The following is a 16,465-nucleotide window of genomic DNA, read 5'->3' as shown; positions in this document are numbered from 1 at the left end:
TGAGGACGGAACCTTGGTGGACCCCTACCTCTACCCGGAATTCATTGCTGTACTCATTTCCAACCCTCACCTTACTGGCAGCATCTCTGTACATGGCTCGCACAGCTCTCACTAACCATTCTTCTATCCCAAGTTTCCTCATTGACCACCAGATAAGGGATCGGGGGACCCTGTCAAAGGCTTTCTCCATGTCAACGAAAACCAGGTACAGAGGTTTATCCTTAGCTAGGTATTTCTCCTGCAACTGTCTCACTAGAAATAAGGCATCAGTAGTGCTTTTACCTGGCACGAACCCAAACTGCATCTCATCTAAATTGATTCGCTCCCTAATTAGTTGGGCTATGACCCTCTCTGTAACTTTCATAACCTGATCTAACAGCTTGATGCCTCTGTAATTATTTGTATCTAAAGCGTCTCCTTTGAAATAGTCATCATGTGCAGCAATACACCAGTCTCAGCATTCCTGCCACGTTTGGAATCTGGCCTGGAAGTCATTTTCCGTAAGCAGGTCAAGGACCTTCTGCTATTCATTCTGGATCTCAACAACGGTTTTAAAATAGCAACCTTTGAGCTGCCTTTTCATCTTGGGGAAGAGATGGAAGTCTGCAGGTGCTAAATTGGGTGAATAGGATGGATGCGGAAGTGATACCATGTTGTTTTTGGCAAGAAACTCACAAGTGAGGAGAGCTCAGTGGCAGAGTACATTGTTGTTATGAAGAATCCAATTCTTCATGCTTCACAGATCTGGTCTGCCTCAAACACTTCAAAATGTCACAGTAGAACTCCTGGTTGATGGTCTGGCCCTGGGGAATGAATTCTCGATGCACAATACATTTCTGAGGGTGACACTCATGGCAGGTCTTCCAGATCACTCATCATATTCCAGGGATGTTTTTCCACTTTTGATGCACCTGTACTGTACCACTCAAAGGATTGCATATTACCCGTTACCTTTGTTACCAAAAGCTCTGTAGCAGACCTGTCAAGTTTAACACAAAATTTCATGTTGGATCTTTGTTCCTGTCCATGACAAAATTGCAAACTACAACATAAACATGATCATAAAAGCACAAATTTCACAACTTGTGAAATAAACACAGCAATGTCATTGGGCACACTGCCAGCTCTCGCTGCACATGCAACTGTGGGCTGCCATCTGTTGGTGCACTATAGAATTATTCCAGTAACATTTTGATACCACTTATATATATATAAGCTCACACACACACACACAATAGCCTTCTTTCAATTTCTGCCTATCAAATTGATTCACAAGGCTTTGGTCAATTTAGTGCTAACTAGAATACACTTGCCCAAGGTGCCATGCTATAGGAGTGAATGACTGGGAAGTAATCACTCTTAATCATGCCATCTGAGTAGAATATACTTCCCTAAGGAACTATAATGAAACCAAAACCTGTACATTGCTTTCACTAGATGGCTATAAAGGCCAGGTTTACTTCAGTTTTCACTGTTTGTGTAGATGAGAAGTTTTGATCCACCTAATTTTATAGGAATTATCTTCATTTGTTATTTTTAAATTTTAAGTACCTTTAGAGGGACATTTTGTCTGCTAATTAATTGGATAATTTCAGTTGATCAAAACAGTTTTTGCTACCCACTATATTACATATGTAAATCCTACATATTTTTATACCTTGATTTAAATAACTCATCTTGCCAAATTACATATTATTAGAAGGTATTAAAATCATTTCTGAAAAAAACTTTTATTTGCAAACTTGTTTAAAGGTGTTGCGCGCACGCGTGCACACACACACACACACACACACACACACACACACACATGTCCACGTATATATATATATATTTGCAATGAGCTTCCACACAGTTTCTGTCTACCAAATTCACTTTACAAGTATTGGTCAGCCTGGAGCTATAGTAGAAGACATTTGTCCATGTTTTTATTCAGTGGGCCTGAACCTGAAACTGCATGGTTGCAAAGTGAGCTTTTAACCACACACCCACACACATCTGTGTGTGTGTGTGTGTGTGCATGTGTATGGCATGGCTGTGTGGTTAAGAAGTCTGTTTCCCAACTTTGGAGTTTCAAGTTCAACCCTGCTATGTGGCACCCTCATCAAATATCCCCTATTATAGCCCAGAGCCAACCAAAGCCTTTTGAGTCAATTTGGTGGATGAAAGCTGAAATCAATCTGTTTGTGTGTGTGTGTGTGTGTGTGTGTGTGTGTACATGCACATGTTTGCTTGGTTGGTTGTGTTCCTTTGTCTTGACATTGCACACCAGTTGTAAATGAGCATTGCCATCACACAAGTAGTATCCTTCACTTCAAATCTTCTGTGAAAACCTGTTCTGCCATGGAGAAATATTATTTTGTTTGGAATCAGGTGATGTTGGTGACACGAAAGGCATCCAACCATAGAAAATTTACCTCAGCTAATTCCTTCTGACCCATAGAAGCATGGAAAATTAGTTGTTAAAAGAATGATGATATGTATATATACAGGGTATGGTGAATAAACTGTCGTCTAAATTACGCAAAAATGAAAATAACACTGACATCTCATTTTAACAGATATATTTACCAAAATTACATAAAAATATCTTGAAATACTAAAGAGTAAATTTATTCAATAAAATTGCCAGTGGCTTCAACTATGGCCTCCAGATGACTTCAGAATCTCCTGCAACTCTTCTAGATGGTCTCCTTGTTTAAGTTGGTGAATACTGCCATAATCCTTGCCTTCAGTTCATCTTTGGTGTTACAAGAAGTTGGTCTTTTGCTCAACTGCACCCCACACATAATAATCAAGAGGGTTGTGTCTGGGGAGTTAGGTGGGCAGGTGTTAGGGATAATGTGGTTGCAGAAATTGTCTGACAGCCATGACTGGGTTCTCCTGCTTGTGGGGCATGGTGCAGAGTTTTGTTGCCAGACATAGGGTCTTCCACCAGCCATCCTCTTGACCCAAGGCAGCACTACCTCCTCCTGGTACTTGATGTAGGCCTCAGTGTTGAGTCTGCGGCTGTGTGGGAAGATGAATGGAGGCATAATGTCGTCATCACTAGTGACCACTCCAAACACCATGATGTTGGGTGGATGTTTGATTTTTATCACTCTCAGTACCTGTCCTCAGATTGACACCCAAACACTCTGAAATGTTTATATTGGAGCTTCCGGCGTGAATGCCAAGCAGTACAGCATGTCGTTTCCAAATTTCTGGCTGAGTGAATTGCATCATGGTGCTGTTTATCTCACAGATGGTGCCCAACTGACCCTACTATACTATGTAATCAACAAAATCAAAAACAAACAATACACATGCATGAAATAAGAAATATAAAATGGCCCCTGTTAAGCCATCCAACCTATGCCAGCATGAAACAGAGACATTAAACAATGATGATCATGGTCATGATGATTACTGTCCATCACTGCTATGTCAGCTGTGACCACACTGTAATGACTATTGGTTGTCTTTGCTGTCAGCTGCTATACTGGAACTTCGTACTGCATCTCTCTACCACTTTGGGCAACATGCCCAACAACCAATACCAACAGTTCTACTTATAAACTCCTCTGCAATACTTTTTAACAGTGACAATCATTGATATAGCACCAGTAATATGCATCAGTCTGAGTCACTGATTGGTTAGAAAAGTGATAACATAAGCACATTTGTTGATGAAGTAAATGCACTAGCTAATTGATCAGAAAAGCAATGAGGTAGGCACATCTGGTGTTGTCAGTGCATCTGGACCGTTGAATATCTAGTACATTTGTTGATTGTCCTGGAAGGCTATGACACATGCGTGTCTATTGATGCCAGCTTCTCTGTTGTTAGTTGTTGGCAAATGCAGACTGCCAATCTGTGCATCTATATTTGAGTTACTGTATTCAGGGTACCACAAATACAATAACAAGCGGTATTTGCTAGAATGACATTGCACATATTTGAAACAAAAAGCAATATGTTTTATTCAATGTTTTAGATAAAATAAACAGCAAAAATCCATGAAATGAATCATTTATTGATTTACATGTTTTTTCTTTCTGTGATTTGACTGACTCAGCTGTTCCTGTATATTGCTTCATAAATTTAGAGCTTAAGCAAAAAAAAAAAAAAAAATAATGATAATAGTGTATGTTACATTTCCAAATTTAAATGATTGTATGTATACTGTTTGCAGTAATTATTTTACATCAAGACAACATTATTTTATTTGAGTTATGCAGAAATCTTTTATCTATATTTTGTTACATTTAAATTGAATAAATTTATCCCTTTTTGCTTACAACATCCACTTTCCAGTTGTTATATGTTAGGAATATTTCATCACTAGAATAAGAATAGGCTGAACAAAGTTCAGAAAGCTACTACTTCTGTTAGTAACAAAGGCCTCTTCCTCAGAGTGAAAGGCAAATTGAATGATGCCTGTGTATGATCAGCTATGCTACATGGCAGTGAAACATGGGCTACTGTGAAGACATGTGAAGGCTTGAAAGAAATGAAGCCAGTATGCTCTGTTGGATGGGTAATGTCAGTTTGCATATTCAACAGAGTGTAAGTGATTTGAGAGACTGTGCTGGTACAATCATGTAATGCATATGAATAAAGACAATTGCATCAAAAGGTGCTGAGCTCTAATTGTGGAGGCAATGTATGGAAGGGATGGGACAAAGTGGTGAGAAAGGATCTTCAGGTGTTGGGCCTCACAGAGGGGGTGACAGGGGATCGAAACTCCTGGTGGTTTGCTGTGCTTGAGAAGACATGTGAAACTAAGTAAATACAGGCATATCCCCTTCATCCCTCTTGCATACAGGCATATCCCCTTCATCCCTCTTGCATACAGGCATATCCCCTTCATCCCTCTTCAGGTGAATGTTCCTCTCGTCTTGTGGGCTTGTGGGTGCCAGTGCCACATAAAAGCACCTGTGCTGGTGCTGTGTAAATGCACCCAGTACACTCTCTAAAGTGGTTGGTGTTAGGAAGGGTATCCAGACATAGAAACCATGCCAAAACAGACACGGAGCCCAGGCAGCTCTCCAGGTGCCCAGCTCCTGTCAAACCGGCCAACCCATGCCAGTATGGAAAATGGACGTTAAATGATGATGATGTTGATGACATAAGGCCTGAAATTTTGAGGAGGATGGGGTGCAATTGATCACATTGACTCCACTGTTCTTATTTTATCAAACCTGAAAGGGATGAAAAGCAAAGTCAACCTCTATGGAATTTGAACTCAGAACATAAAAACCAGAAGAAATGCTGCTAAACATTTTGTGTAGCATATTAATATTTCTGCCTGTTCATCACCTTATATTTCATATAGTACTGTAATGTTTACATTTAAGTTTACAACATTCAATTTTGATAATCAGTACAAACAAGTCTCATTGACATGTATTTATTTATTTATGGATGTTATCAATGACCTGGATTGTTGTGAATGTAAGACTGTGATATAGAGGCTTTCTATAGAAAAATCTCTTTAGCCTAAGTCAGATGATGACAAAGGGAATATTCTAGCTTCCAATTGTTTATGAGGTTAGGATATCATCTTGTTCATATAAATGTTTTGTTCTTTGAAGTCAATATTTTACAAGTCACATTGTAGGTACTGCAATCAATACAAATATAACCATTTGTTTAGCTCAGCTTTCATAATTGAAAATGTTTGCATGCTACATTGCGAATATAATTAAAAATAAAACAACATGCAATCCTCTTAATTGGAAATCCACGTGTTCGTGTGGGTGGGTGTTTGAGAGCAGATTGGGTGGTAGAAAAAATATAGTTATTAAAATAACATGTACATGAGCAGTATGTGATTTCTGAATAGAAAGAAGGAAAAAATGGAGGAAAATAAATAAATAAAAACTGAGGGGAGATAGAAAAAAAGAAGTGAATTAATTGTATGATATGATGTTTCTTAATCTTCCTTTGTTTCAGATTTACAGATTGAATATATCCCAGTGTAATGTATATATACTTATTTCTCTATATATTTTAACTATTTTCAGAAAAATATTATATTACTTGGAAGTCCTGGCTGTGGAAAAACAACAGTTGGTAGAATTCTTGGGATAAAACTTGGATTACCTGTGATAGATATTGAGAGTGACTATTTAGAAAATATCTGGAAAATGCCAGTGGCACAAAAGGTAATGAACATGCCTTTATTTCTATTTTTTCTCAACATTTAACCCTATTTCTTCTTGTCAGCATTGGTTTCTGTGGGTCAGCAGTCATACCTATTGCCAACTATTTTACCGGTTTTGTACCTGGTGTTCTTCTGCCTATGTAACAATGATCTACTTGCCATTACTTCTAACAATACAAACTCATATGCATATGATTCTGCCCTTTATTCCTTTCTAATCTTCCACAGCCAAACATCATCTGCATGTAACCTACACATACATCATCATCCTTTACTGTTCATTGTCCAGGCAGGCATGGGTTGGATGATGTGACTAGAGCTGGCAAGCTGGCAGGGAGGGGGGATGCTCCAGACTCCAGTCTGATTCAGCATAGTTTCTATGTCTAGATGCCCTTCCTAACACCAACCACTTTACAGAGTGTGTTGGATGCTTTATGTGGCACCGCACAGGCGCTTTTTTATGTGGCACCACACAGATGCTTTTATGTGGCACCACACAGATGCTTTTATGTGGCACCACACAGATGCTTTTACATGTTGCTGCACAGGTGCTTTTATGTGGCACCACATGGGCACTTTTATGTGGTTCTGACATGAGTGCTTTATACAGCCAGAAGGATCAGTCTTAACACTTCTTCTGTGGGGTATGGGTCTTCTTGAGTACGGCCAGGCACCAGGTATCTTAGACTTTTGTCATCTTGCCTGAAAGGTTCAGCTTCCTGGGTCATTCTCCAGGACTTCATCATCCCATGTCTTCCTCATAGAAAAGGAAGATGGAGGAATATCTTATACAAAAGGAAAATGGAGGAGTACCTCATACAAAAGTTGTACTGACTCTATAAACACAGACCTTGAAAGCATCCTTCCATTGAGTCATGCCAACTTTATTTCCTTCAACAGCACAAATACAGACCTCCCTTTGTTTCTAGTTACTATTAGTTAAATTTCCCTCAGCTAGCAAAACTCCTTAATAACACTCAATTTAACACTACCACCTTGGCACTTTAGCGAAGTCCACTCTGTTCTCTCTCATCAGTTTCCTCTATTCCTTCACTCGCTTAACTCTGTCTCTATCATCATACACTTATACTCCTTAAGCATACATTCTAGTTTCTTCCATCATCACCCTATCTGCTGTTCATTCTCTTAGTCACATTACATTGGGACAACACACACTACCATAAGTACTCTAGCCTCTGGTGCACAGACATTTTGTTTCCTCTCTCTCCTTTTTTGTCTATTGCACCACTATGATCTCTGCTTTTTAGAGCTGGTTGGGCTCATACAACTTCACTTATGTTTTCCTGATCCATGTCTGTCTCCTCTTCTCATCACCCTTACCATGCTCAATCCCCAAGCCTCACACTAACCCTAACCCATTCCTTTTTTTCCACAATGTCAGCTCTCTGGAACTCCCTCCATGCTCATGTTTTTTCCTACAGATATTGCCTTACAACAGTCCAAGAGAAACTTTAATGGCATCAGTCCCTTAGGTCTTGGAAGACCAGCAAAGGCTGTGGGTGCTATCCCTTCTTCCAGAAGGGATAGCACATAAAATATAAAAGATGCCCTTATAAAAAACAGTTGGAGTGAATGAGAGCCATCAGAGCAATTAATATCATTTTAAAAATGGCAAGCTAGCAAAATCATTAAAACATTGGACAAAATGCTTTCAGCTCTTTTACTTTCTGAGTTCAAATTCTACCAAGTTTCACTTTGCTTGTTAATTGTACCTGTGCACAGAAAAATTATTTTCCTTGTCAACCTTCCTCTGATATCGCTGCACCTTTTATGTTTCCATAGCTTACACTGAGTACATCTTATGGAGTTTCTACCTATGCCTTTTCTACAGATCGAGCAGGGCCCTCTACCAGAAGGGATTTGTGATCTGTGATTTATCTGCTCACCTACTTACTAAGACTTAGGATTTTGCTAGATTAACTCTAACCCCTTTGATTCTAAGCCATGCTTCCACGTCTAAAATTTCTTCTCTAGTTCTGGTAGTAATTCAGCTATAAGAACAAGATCATCAGCATTAAATATGTTAACTCTGAGGTAACCACTGACTGTCTGTCTGTATGTCTGTATGTATGTATGCATGTATGTATGTATGTTTGTATGTATGTGTGTATATATGTAAGTGTGTATGCATATATATATATCTGCATGTACACAGTACACTCTATTAAGTAGTTGACATTAGGAAGGGTATCCAGCTGTAGAAGCCATGCCAAAGTAGACATAGAATGTGGTGAAGCCCTCTGGCTTGTCTGTTCTTGTCAAACCATCCAACCCGTGCCAGCATGAAAAAGGGATGTTAAATGATGATGATAATGACAACATACATACATATATACATACATACATGCATGCGTACATAACTGAAATTTGACTTCTTTCATAGATTTGTTTCTTTCTTCTTTTGTTTGTTAAGCTTTCTGAAGTTGGAATAACGATTTTTCTTAAAGAAGAAGGCAAAGCCATGATGAATTTTGAGACCAAACAGCAAGCTGTTGTTTCACTCACTTGTTCAAATCCTTTACATGCTGAAAGTTTCTCCAAAATATCCAAAAGTGGTGTGGTGGTTTTCCTAGATGTCAGCAAAGAAGACATCTTGAAACGTGTGGCCAAAATGAAGGTGAACAGAATAAGTGATTTCAAGGAAGAAATAGTTTTAAAAGAAATTCTCAACTATCGTCGAACTTTTTATGAAAAGGTATTGTTTTTCTTGTGTTTATTTTTGTTGCTTGTGTGAGAAACAGAACCAAAATCTTTGGATTTAGCTCAGATTCATAAACCTCTTTAAACCTTGAGCCTAAAATATTGTATGAAATCTTAGTGTGAAATGAGTCTTGATAATAATAATTACTAAGGCAATAAGCTGGCAGATTTGTTAGCATGCCAAGCAAAATACTTAGCGGCATTTCATCTGTCTTCACTTTCTGAGTTCAAATTCCACTGAGGTTGACCTTGCATTTTATCCTTTTGAATTCCAGGGAGGGGGTAAGTCAATTACATTGACTCCTGTGCTCAATAGTACTTAATTTATCGAGCCCTAAAGGATGAAAGGAAAAGTCAACCCCAGCAGCATTTGAACCCAGAATGTAAAGACAGACGAAATGCCACTAAGCATTTTGTCGGGTGTGCTAGCGAAACTGCCAGCTCAAACAAACTCTGTGTGGTTATTTAGTATTCTAGAAACAGCAGGTATCACATGAGTCTTAAGCAATTTTGTTTTTCAACATAATTGTAATCTATATCATCAAAATGTATGAGGTAACAAAGTCAAGATGCATGAAATATCCTTTCTCCCAACTCTTTTTTCACATTAAATTCCTATATAATTGTAATCTAAACCTAAACCATCTGAAAGTTATTTGTAGAAAATTTCATAAAAAATCCCATTTTCTGAAAACTATAATGAAACAATTAAAGCATGTGAATTAGCTGAAACTCCTCTCCCAAATTCTGATATAATCATAATCTACATCACCTGAAATGTATTTGTAGAAACTATCATTAATAAATATCCATTTTTCAGAAAGTTATGAGGACACAAATTTGTTGAGGCATATTTCTGTAGTTATGCTCTAAATTTACTGAGCAAATGAGTACCATTGGATGAATAACTGATACAAAGCAAACTTAAACGTAGTATATCAGAAAAATTAAACAAATTGGGAATCAAGTATATATATATCGTTATGGTAATATTTATCGCCACCTAAATGTGGATGTTCTGTTAGAACAAATTATACTGTGGTAGATATCATGAGAGAAACTCTCAGGTTGACTTTTGATACAAATTACACTCTTGTTTATATCGCTAGCAGGGAGATAAATCCCTGCTTCCTCCAGCACCAAGACCACCAGATCACATGAACTGACCTTCTTTGGTCTTTTCAATGATGGACACTCAACTGCTAGAGATAGCAGTGACTTATCTCCCAGTCATTGCCAGAACAGGTCCTGGTGTTGTGTTTAGCCAGTGAGATTGTTAAAAAATATATATTAGCAACAGAGGCTGTATTAATACTGAGAGGCAATATTTATATTATACTTATTAATATAATATCGTTAAGCAGAAAGACCATTCTCCAGGTCGTTTTTCTGCTAGTTTTGTTAAAACAATGTTATTCAGTTTGTAACTTTTTAAAAAATATATATTTTTATCCTTACTTTTCAAAGCTACCATCTTTTGTTATATATTGTTTATTATATATTGGCCACATAAGAATGTTGCACATTACTGCTAGTCTAGAAAAACATCTTATATGTATATCCATCCATCTATCTTTTCTGCCCATTATTCTTAGAAAAGTTATAGGGATACAATCCTCTGGCACCTCCTCCATAACTTTCAATCTCTTTTCCATCCGAGGGTTTTTTAACCCAGTATATTACAGACTATTGTTGATACCTGTATTCATTTCAAGATACACTGGTAAATGACTTCTTTGCATATTCCTCAATGCTTTTACATTTATATTCTAAATGTAAACAATTAAAATTGTCATTTTTATATATCACACTGAGCTTGATAATTTCTGTCATTAACCAGTTTAGTAAATTTACTGATAAAAGACATTAGTGACAGTTGCTGGTGTCACTAATGTATCCACCAGAAATCTAAAAGTCCAATTATTAGTTATGGTTAGATGCTTGAAAATCACGAAATGGAGAACCAAGAAAATCAGGGTTATTATGTGGCGGAAGCTGGGGTTAGTTGGAACTCTTTCACTGAAATGTTTTTCAACATATGATTATATTGTTAAATCTATGGCATCATCTACATGTGTGCAATAAAATTTGGCAAACACATTCAGCAGAGGCTTAGAGAGATTTCTGAAGAAATGTAATTTTTGTGACTCAAGATTAAACATTTCAACTTACTGCCTCTTGGAATAAGTTTGTACATGCTATGGAGTATGTTGGATCATACCAGTTATAAAAAAAAATTCAAGAATTATGTTGGCATCATTTCAATTTTCAATTCTAATGCAGTGTTTATCAAGTAACTTCAATTAGGCATGATTGATTGTCAATTTGATTTGTCATCTATAAGCTTTATTGACTCACACTGTAGTAACGCCGTGCGCATGCGTAGTCTCACGCATGCGTGGAATTAAACAAGCAAGCATTCCCGCTCAATTCATTCTCTTTCTTGCTGGCCAGCGATTGAGCATGGACGTGTTTTTGCTGTCTCACACCATCTTTCGGGCTTACACTCGACAGCTCGCTTACACCTACATAACAACGTCCCAACAACTATGCTCACACAATCAGAAGCTGTAACAACAAAAGCTAAAGATGTATATATTTACCACCTGAATAAATGTTGTTTAAGTTGATAGTCTGGAGAACAGCGTCCCGTTTATATTCATTAATCTTATATAGGAAAGTCAGGTATACATCTAATGATGTATAACCAACTTTCCTATAACACCATGTCTTTCTATTTACTCTGGCTGATTGATAAATCAACAGGAAACACGAGTTTCTGTTGATAATGCTTTGTTCTCTCACTTTTGTATGAAGTCATCAGAATAAATATTATGTCCTCACATTCATGTGTTCATATTTTAGCATTGTCTGGCATTCTCAATTTGGGGCATGCAAGACAAAATCTTTGCTTCGAACATGTTTCAAGATTTTGTTTTTGACCTCATTATCTTCATTCATTTTATCAACCAGTGCAACATAAGGCATTTTTTCTTTATTCCTTGCAAGACGTTTGTTCAAACACATAGCCTCCTATCCATGTTTTTGAAGGGTCTCCACATTCCTGCCATGTTTCTTTAGAAAATGATACATTCAGTTTTTGCGAGCACTTTCATTCTTCACTCAAGATTGGAATATTTTCAGGCAAAGTTATCACACATATTCAAATGTCAAACTCCTTATCTCCTTTTGAGTTTAAACATGCCTACTTCATGTGTTGGTGTACTTGTGATAGTGGGGTTAGTTGAGGCCTGTTCCACTTATCCCCATGCAGCAATGACCTCAACATATGTGACATATACAACACAAATTGAGACAAGTAAATTATTTGCTGCCTCCTTTTAATTATATTTGACTAAACAATCAACTTATCAAAGCATTCATTCCTGTCTACTGTACTTATTAAACAAATTCAACATTTCTTCTATCGAGTAAAAAGTTTTACTGTAAGCTATGATACATACAGAAGTTTTTCTATTGACTTGAAGAACTTTTGCATTACCATGATGATTCCAGTATGATTGAAATGTAGCATGCTTTTTCTTTCTGTTGAAAAGGTGTTTTAAATTCATACCTTCTATTATAGATAACATTCCTAAATGACCTTGTATCTAGATTCAGTAATTAAATGAATGGATATATGGTGTTAAGTGGTCTGCTTAAAGGTACTATAAAGTATTTGTGACAAATATGAATTCTTGACCTTATTTATCAGTAGACTAGTGTTCCCTCCACTCCACAGTTATTTTGCTTCTACATCTCTTGAAATATTTTTATTAATTGTAATTATTATTTACAAATGAAGAATCTAATTTAGTTTTATCTCTTGAACATTTTAACTCTTTCGTTTTATTTGAAAAAGTTGTTCTATTAATTAACAATGTAATTATTTTTATGCTTTTGAATTTCATGAATTTTGAAAAGTAAAAATATAACTAAAATCTTATATATATATATATCCATATTTCCATAAACAGTTTTATGACATGAGAATTATATGTGAAGAAAACGAAAATCCATTTTCAATAAGTGAAAAAATATTTAAGACCCTTAACAAATTGGACAATCCTTTTGGTTATGTATCTACAAGACACACTACACAATCTGGACTACATCAAGGTCATATGGATTTTAAGACTACTTTGGTCTGTGGACTTGCAAAAGATGGTGGCTTATTTGTGGCAGAGGAGCACAACTTTCCAGCATTGACACCTGGTCAGTGGAAACGTTTGGTTGGACTTCCATATAATAAAATTGCCTTGCGGATTCTTGAACAGTGGATTCATCCATCAGATCTAAATCCACAAACATTAAATACATACATTGAAAATAGTTACAAAAATGAGATTTTTTCCAATGAAGATGTTATTTCTATAAAACATTTAACAGACAATCAATATATACTTGAATTATTTCATGGTCCAACAGCATCATGTAAAGACTGTTCTCTGCAGTTGATGTCAAAGTTATTTTTAGAAGCTGTACAACAGGACACTCTAAAAAATAAAAAGTAAGTAAAACAAGCTATATTTTAATGCATTTAAATATATTAGATCTTAGCTATATCAAAATGCTAAGTTTGGCTATTTTATTTAGTATTCTACCTAAACAAAAATCTAGCATGTAAGATGTCTATCTTAATATATTAACCAGTTGCTGAATTTTTTGAAACAGCTGTGAAGAACTATAATCATCATCCTTTAATGTCTGTTCTCCATGCTGGCATAGGTTGGATGGTTTGACAGAAGTTGGTCAGCTGGAGAGCTGCTCAGACTTCATTTGTCTGTTTTGACATGGTCTCTATGGCTGGATTCCTAACCATTGTAGAGAGTGTACTGGGTGCTTTTCCAGCCCCAGCAACATGGGCACTTTTACATGACACCAGCATTGGCACTATTACATGACACTGATATGGACGCCTTTATGTGGCACCAGCATTGGTACTGGCATGGGTGCTTTTACATGGTACCGGGACAGACACTTTTACATGGCACCAGCCCTCACAAGCCTGCAAAACTAGGATCTTTTGGCTGAGTGAGGGATGTATAGAAGACATGCCTGTATGCATGGACTGATACGATTTTACTTAGCTTGATGTGTCTTCTTCAGCACAGCAAACTGCTAGAAATCTCAGTCCTGTCTTATCTCCTCTGCGAGACCCAGCATCTGAAGATCCTTTCTCACCACTTCGTCCCATGTCTTCCTTAGTCTACCCCTCCCACACATTCCCTCCAACTATATTTTTTCTTTGCCAGGTATGTTTATGTTTACATTTATGCAGCATCTTTTATAAATGTAAGTTATGCCATATATAAATGCTTGTTCATCTTTCGTCTCTATATTTTAATACTTATTGTGTATTCCGTGTTTGCTGTGCCAAAATTAATTTACAAAGTCTGTTAATGACAAAATATTTTTAATAATTCTGAAATAATTTTCTCTCACTGGTTTCAGAATGCCTGCAAAGACCATGGACACAGTTTTTTCATTCTGAAGAAACCATGAAAAAAAATTAGTTTTTTAAAAAACTAGTGCATGGTTGGGTGGTTAACAGTAGGAAGGGCAGCTGTAAAAGCAATTGCTTCAGTGAATGAATCATGCAAGCATGAAATAATGGATGTAAATCAGAAATAGTAAATTGCTGCTGCTGCTGCTGCTACTACTACTACTACTACTACTACTACTACTACTACTACTACTACTACTACTACTACTATATTAAGGTAGCAAGCTGGTAGAACCATCATTATGCCAGACAAAATGCTTAGGAGCATTTCTTCTGCATTTACATTCTAACTTCAAATGCTGCTAAAGTCAATTTTGCCTTTCATTTTTTCAAGGTCATTAAAATGAGTACTGGGTTTTGAAACATATGAGGGTTGGCAACAGGAAGTGCATCTTGTCACAGAAAATCTACCTCAACAAATTCCATCTGACCTGTGCACATATGGAAAAGTAAACATTAAAACATTGGTGGTGGTGGTGGTGGTGGTGATGATGATCATCATCATCATCATTATCATCATCATCATCATCATCATTTCTTTAACATTTAGCATGGGTTTGGACAGAAAATTATTTGATGCAGGATTTTATAACTGGATGGTTTTCCTACCACCAAGTGTTACCTGTTCTTCAAGTAAAGTATTCTACCAATCTAAGACATCAAAAAGTATCTTTCCCTAGTTTTTTTTCTCCTAATTAAAAAAAGCATGCTCAGAGTAAGTGGTCATAATGTCAAAGAGGAATATTAACATCTGTACTACTTTGCTCAAGCAGAGACAAGCACAGAATATATGGTTGTGTGGTTAAAAATTCACTTCCCAACCTCTCAATTTTGGGTTTTGTCCCTCTTCAGAATGAAATTTAGACTAAGGCAGTTTTAACAGGGTTTAGACTCAAAAACAGGGGATTGGATGATGTACATACTATAATGTATTTAATCTGGCACATTGTTACTACAGTAATTCCTCAAACATTCTTATTACCTTTGTCATGTTAGATATCAAAACAGTTCTCTTCATTGTTTATTCTATCTTGAAATCTGTCATTGTAATTATCAGTCTTTCTCTACATATTGTTGCTACTCTGTGGTATGACTTAATAATAATCATACTAACAAACAATTACACTTGATTCCAAGTTCTGTGTAAGATTGATAGACACACACTCATCAGATATACAAGTTTTGGACTTAAGTTGAACACGGCAAAGTAGCCTGCTTTGTTGTGTCCAAGTACTAATTTTGTACATCTGAAAAGTATAAATCTATTAACCTCACATGAAACTTGAAGTTATGTGTAACTATTTGCAAGTATGATCATTGAATTATATGATACTTCCTCTCTATTTTATATAGTTGAATGCTCTTTTTTTTTCTCTCTCTTTTTTTTTACTATGAACCACAACTCATCAGGTATATATGTGTGTGTGTATAAACAACTCCATGAATCTAATATTTCTAAAATCTCTATTATTCAGAAATATAATTTTCGATGTATTGGAATGTAATATTGAACTTAATAAAATCAACAATTTTATTTGATATTGGATGACAAAATCCTCTCAGTAAGATTCAATGTTTTCTTTAGATTAACATGTTAAATATAACCATTCATTTTCACCATCTTTTACAGGTTTGTGATTCTTGTTGCAACATCTGGAGATACTGGAAGTGCTGTGATAGACGGATTTTCGAAATTGGAAAGTGAGTTTTTGTATGAGTCTCAATGAATGAAAAAATATTATTATTATTATTATTATTATTATTATTATGGCAGTGAGCTGGCAGAATTATTAGCACACAGGTTAAAATGCTTAGAGGTATTTCGCCAGTCGCTACATTATAAGTTCAAATTTTGCAGAGGTCAACTTTGCCTTTCATCCTTTCAGAGTCAATAAATTAAGTACCAGTGAAACACTGGGGTTAATGTAATCAACTAGTCTCCTCCCCACAAATTTGAAACCTTGTGCCTCCAGTAGAAAGGATTACTATTATTATTATTATTATTATTATTATTATTATTATTATTATTATTATTATTATTATTATATTAAAGCAGCAAGCTAGCAGAATCGTTAGTGCGCTGGACGAAATGC

At 36.3% G+C, this 16,465-nt stretch overlaps 1 protein-coding gene across 3 annotated transcripts in view; it reads left to right on the top strand.

The window, feature by feature from the left end:
• LOC106879896 (threonine synthase-like 1) overlaps positions 1 to 16,465 on the top strand; it is an 89,534-nt gene that overhangs the window by 43,341 nt on the left and 29,728 nt on the right. For all 3 annotated transcript variants that reach the window (XM_014929641.2, XM_052966431.1, XM_014929640.2), the window contains exons 2-5: positions 6,006 to 6,146; positions 8,580 to 8,861; positions 12,844 to 13,376; positions 16,003 to 16,073. In XM_014929641.2, coding sequence (XP_014785127.1) covers positions 6,129 to 6,146; positions 8,580 to 8,861; positions 12,844 to 13,376; positions 16,003 to 16,073 — 904 coding nt within the window. In that variant the 5' untranslated portion in view covers positions 6,006 to 6,128. The remainder of the gene's footprint in view (positions 1 to 6,005; positions 6,147 to 8,579; positions 8,862 to 12,843; positions 13,377 to 16,002; positions 16,074 to 16,465) is intronic.

Source organism: Octopus bimaculoides, chromosome 3, assembly GCF_001194135.2.
Source record: "Octopus bimaculoides isolate UCB-OBI-ISO-001 chromosome 3, ASM119413v2, whole genome shotgun sequence".
NCBI lineage: Eukaryota > Metazoa > Mollusca > Cephalopoda > Octopoda > Octopodidae > Octopus > Octopus bimaculoides.
This window is presented reverse-complemented; position numbering and strand designations above follow the sequence as displayed.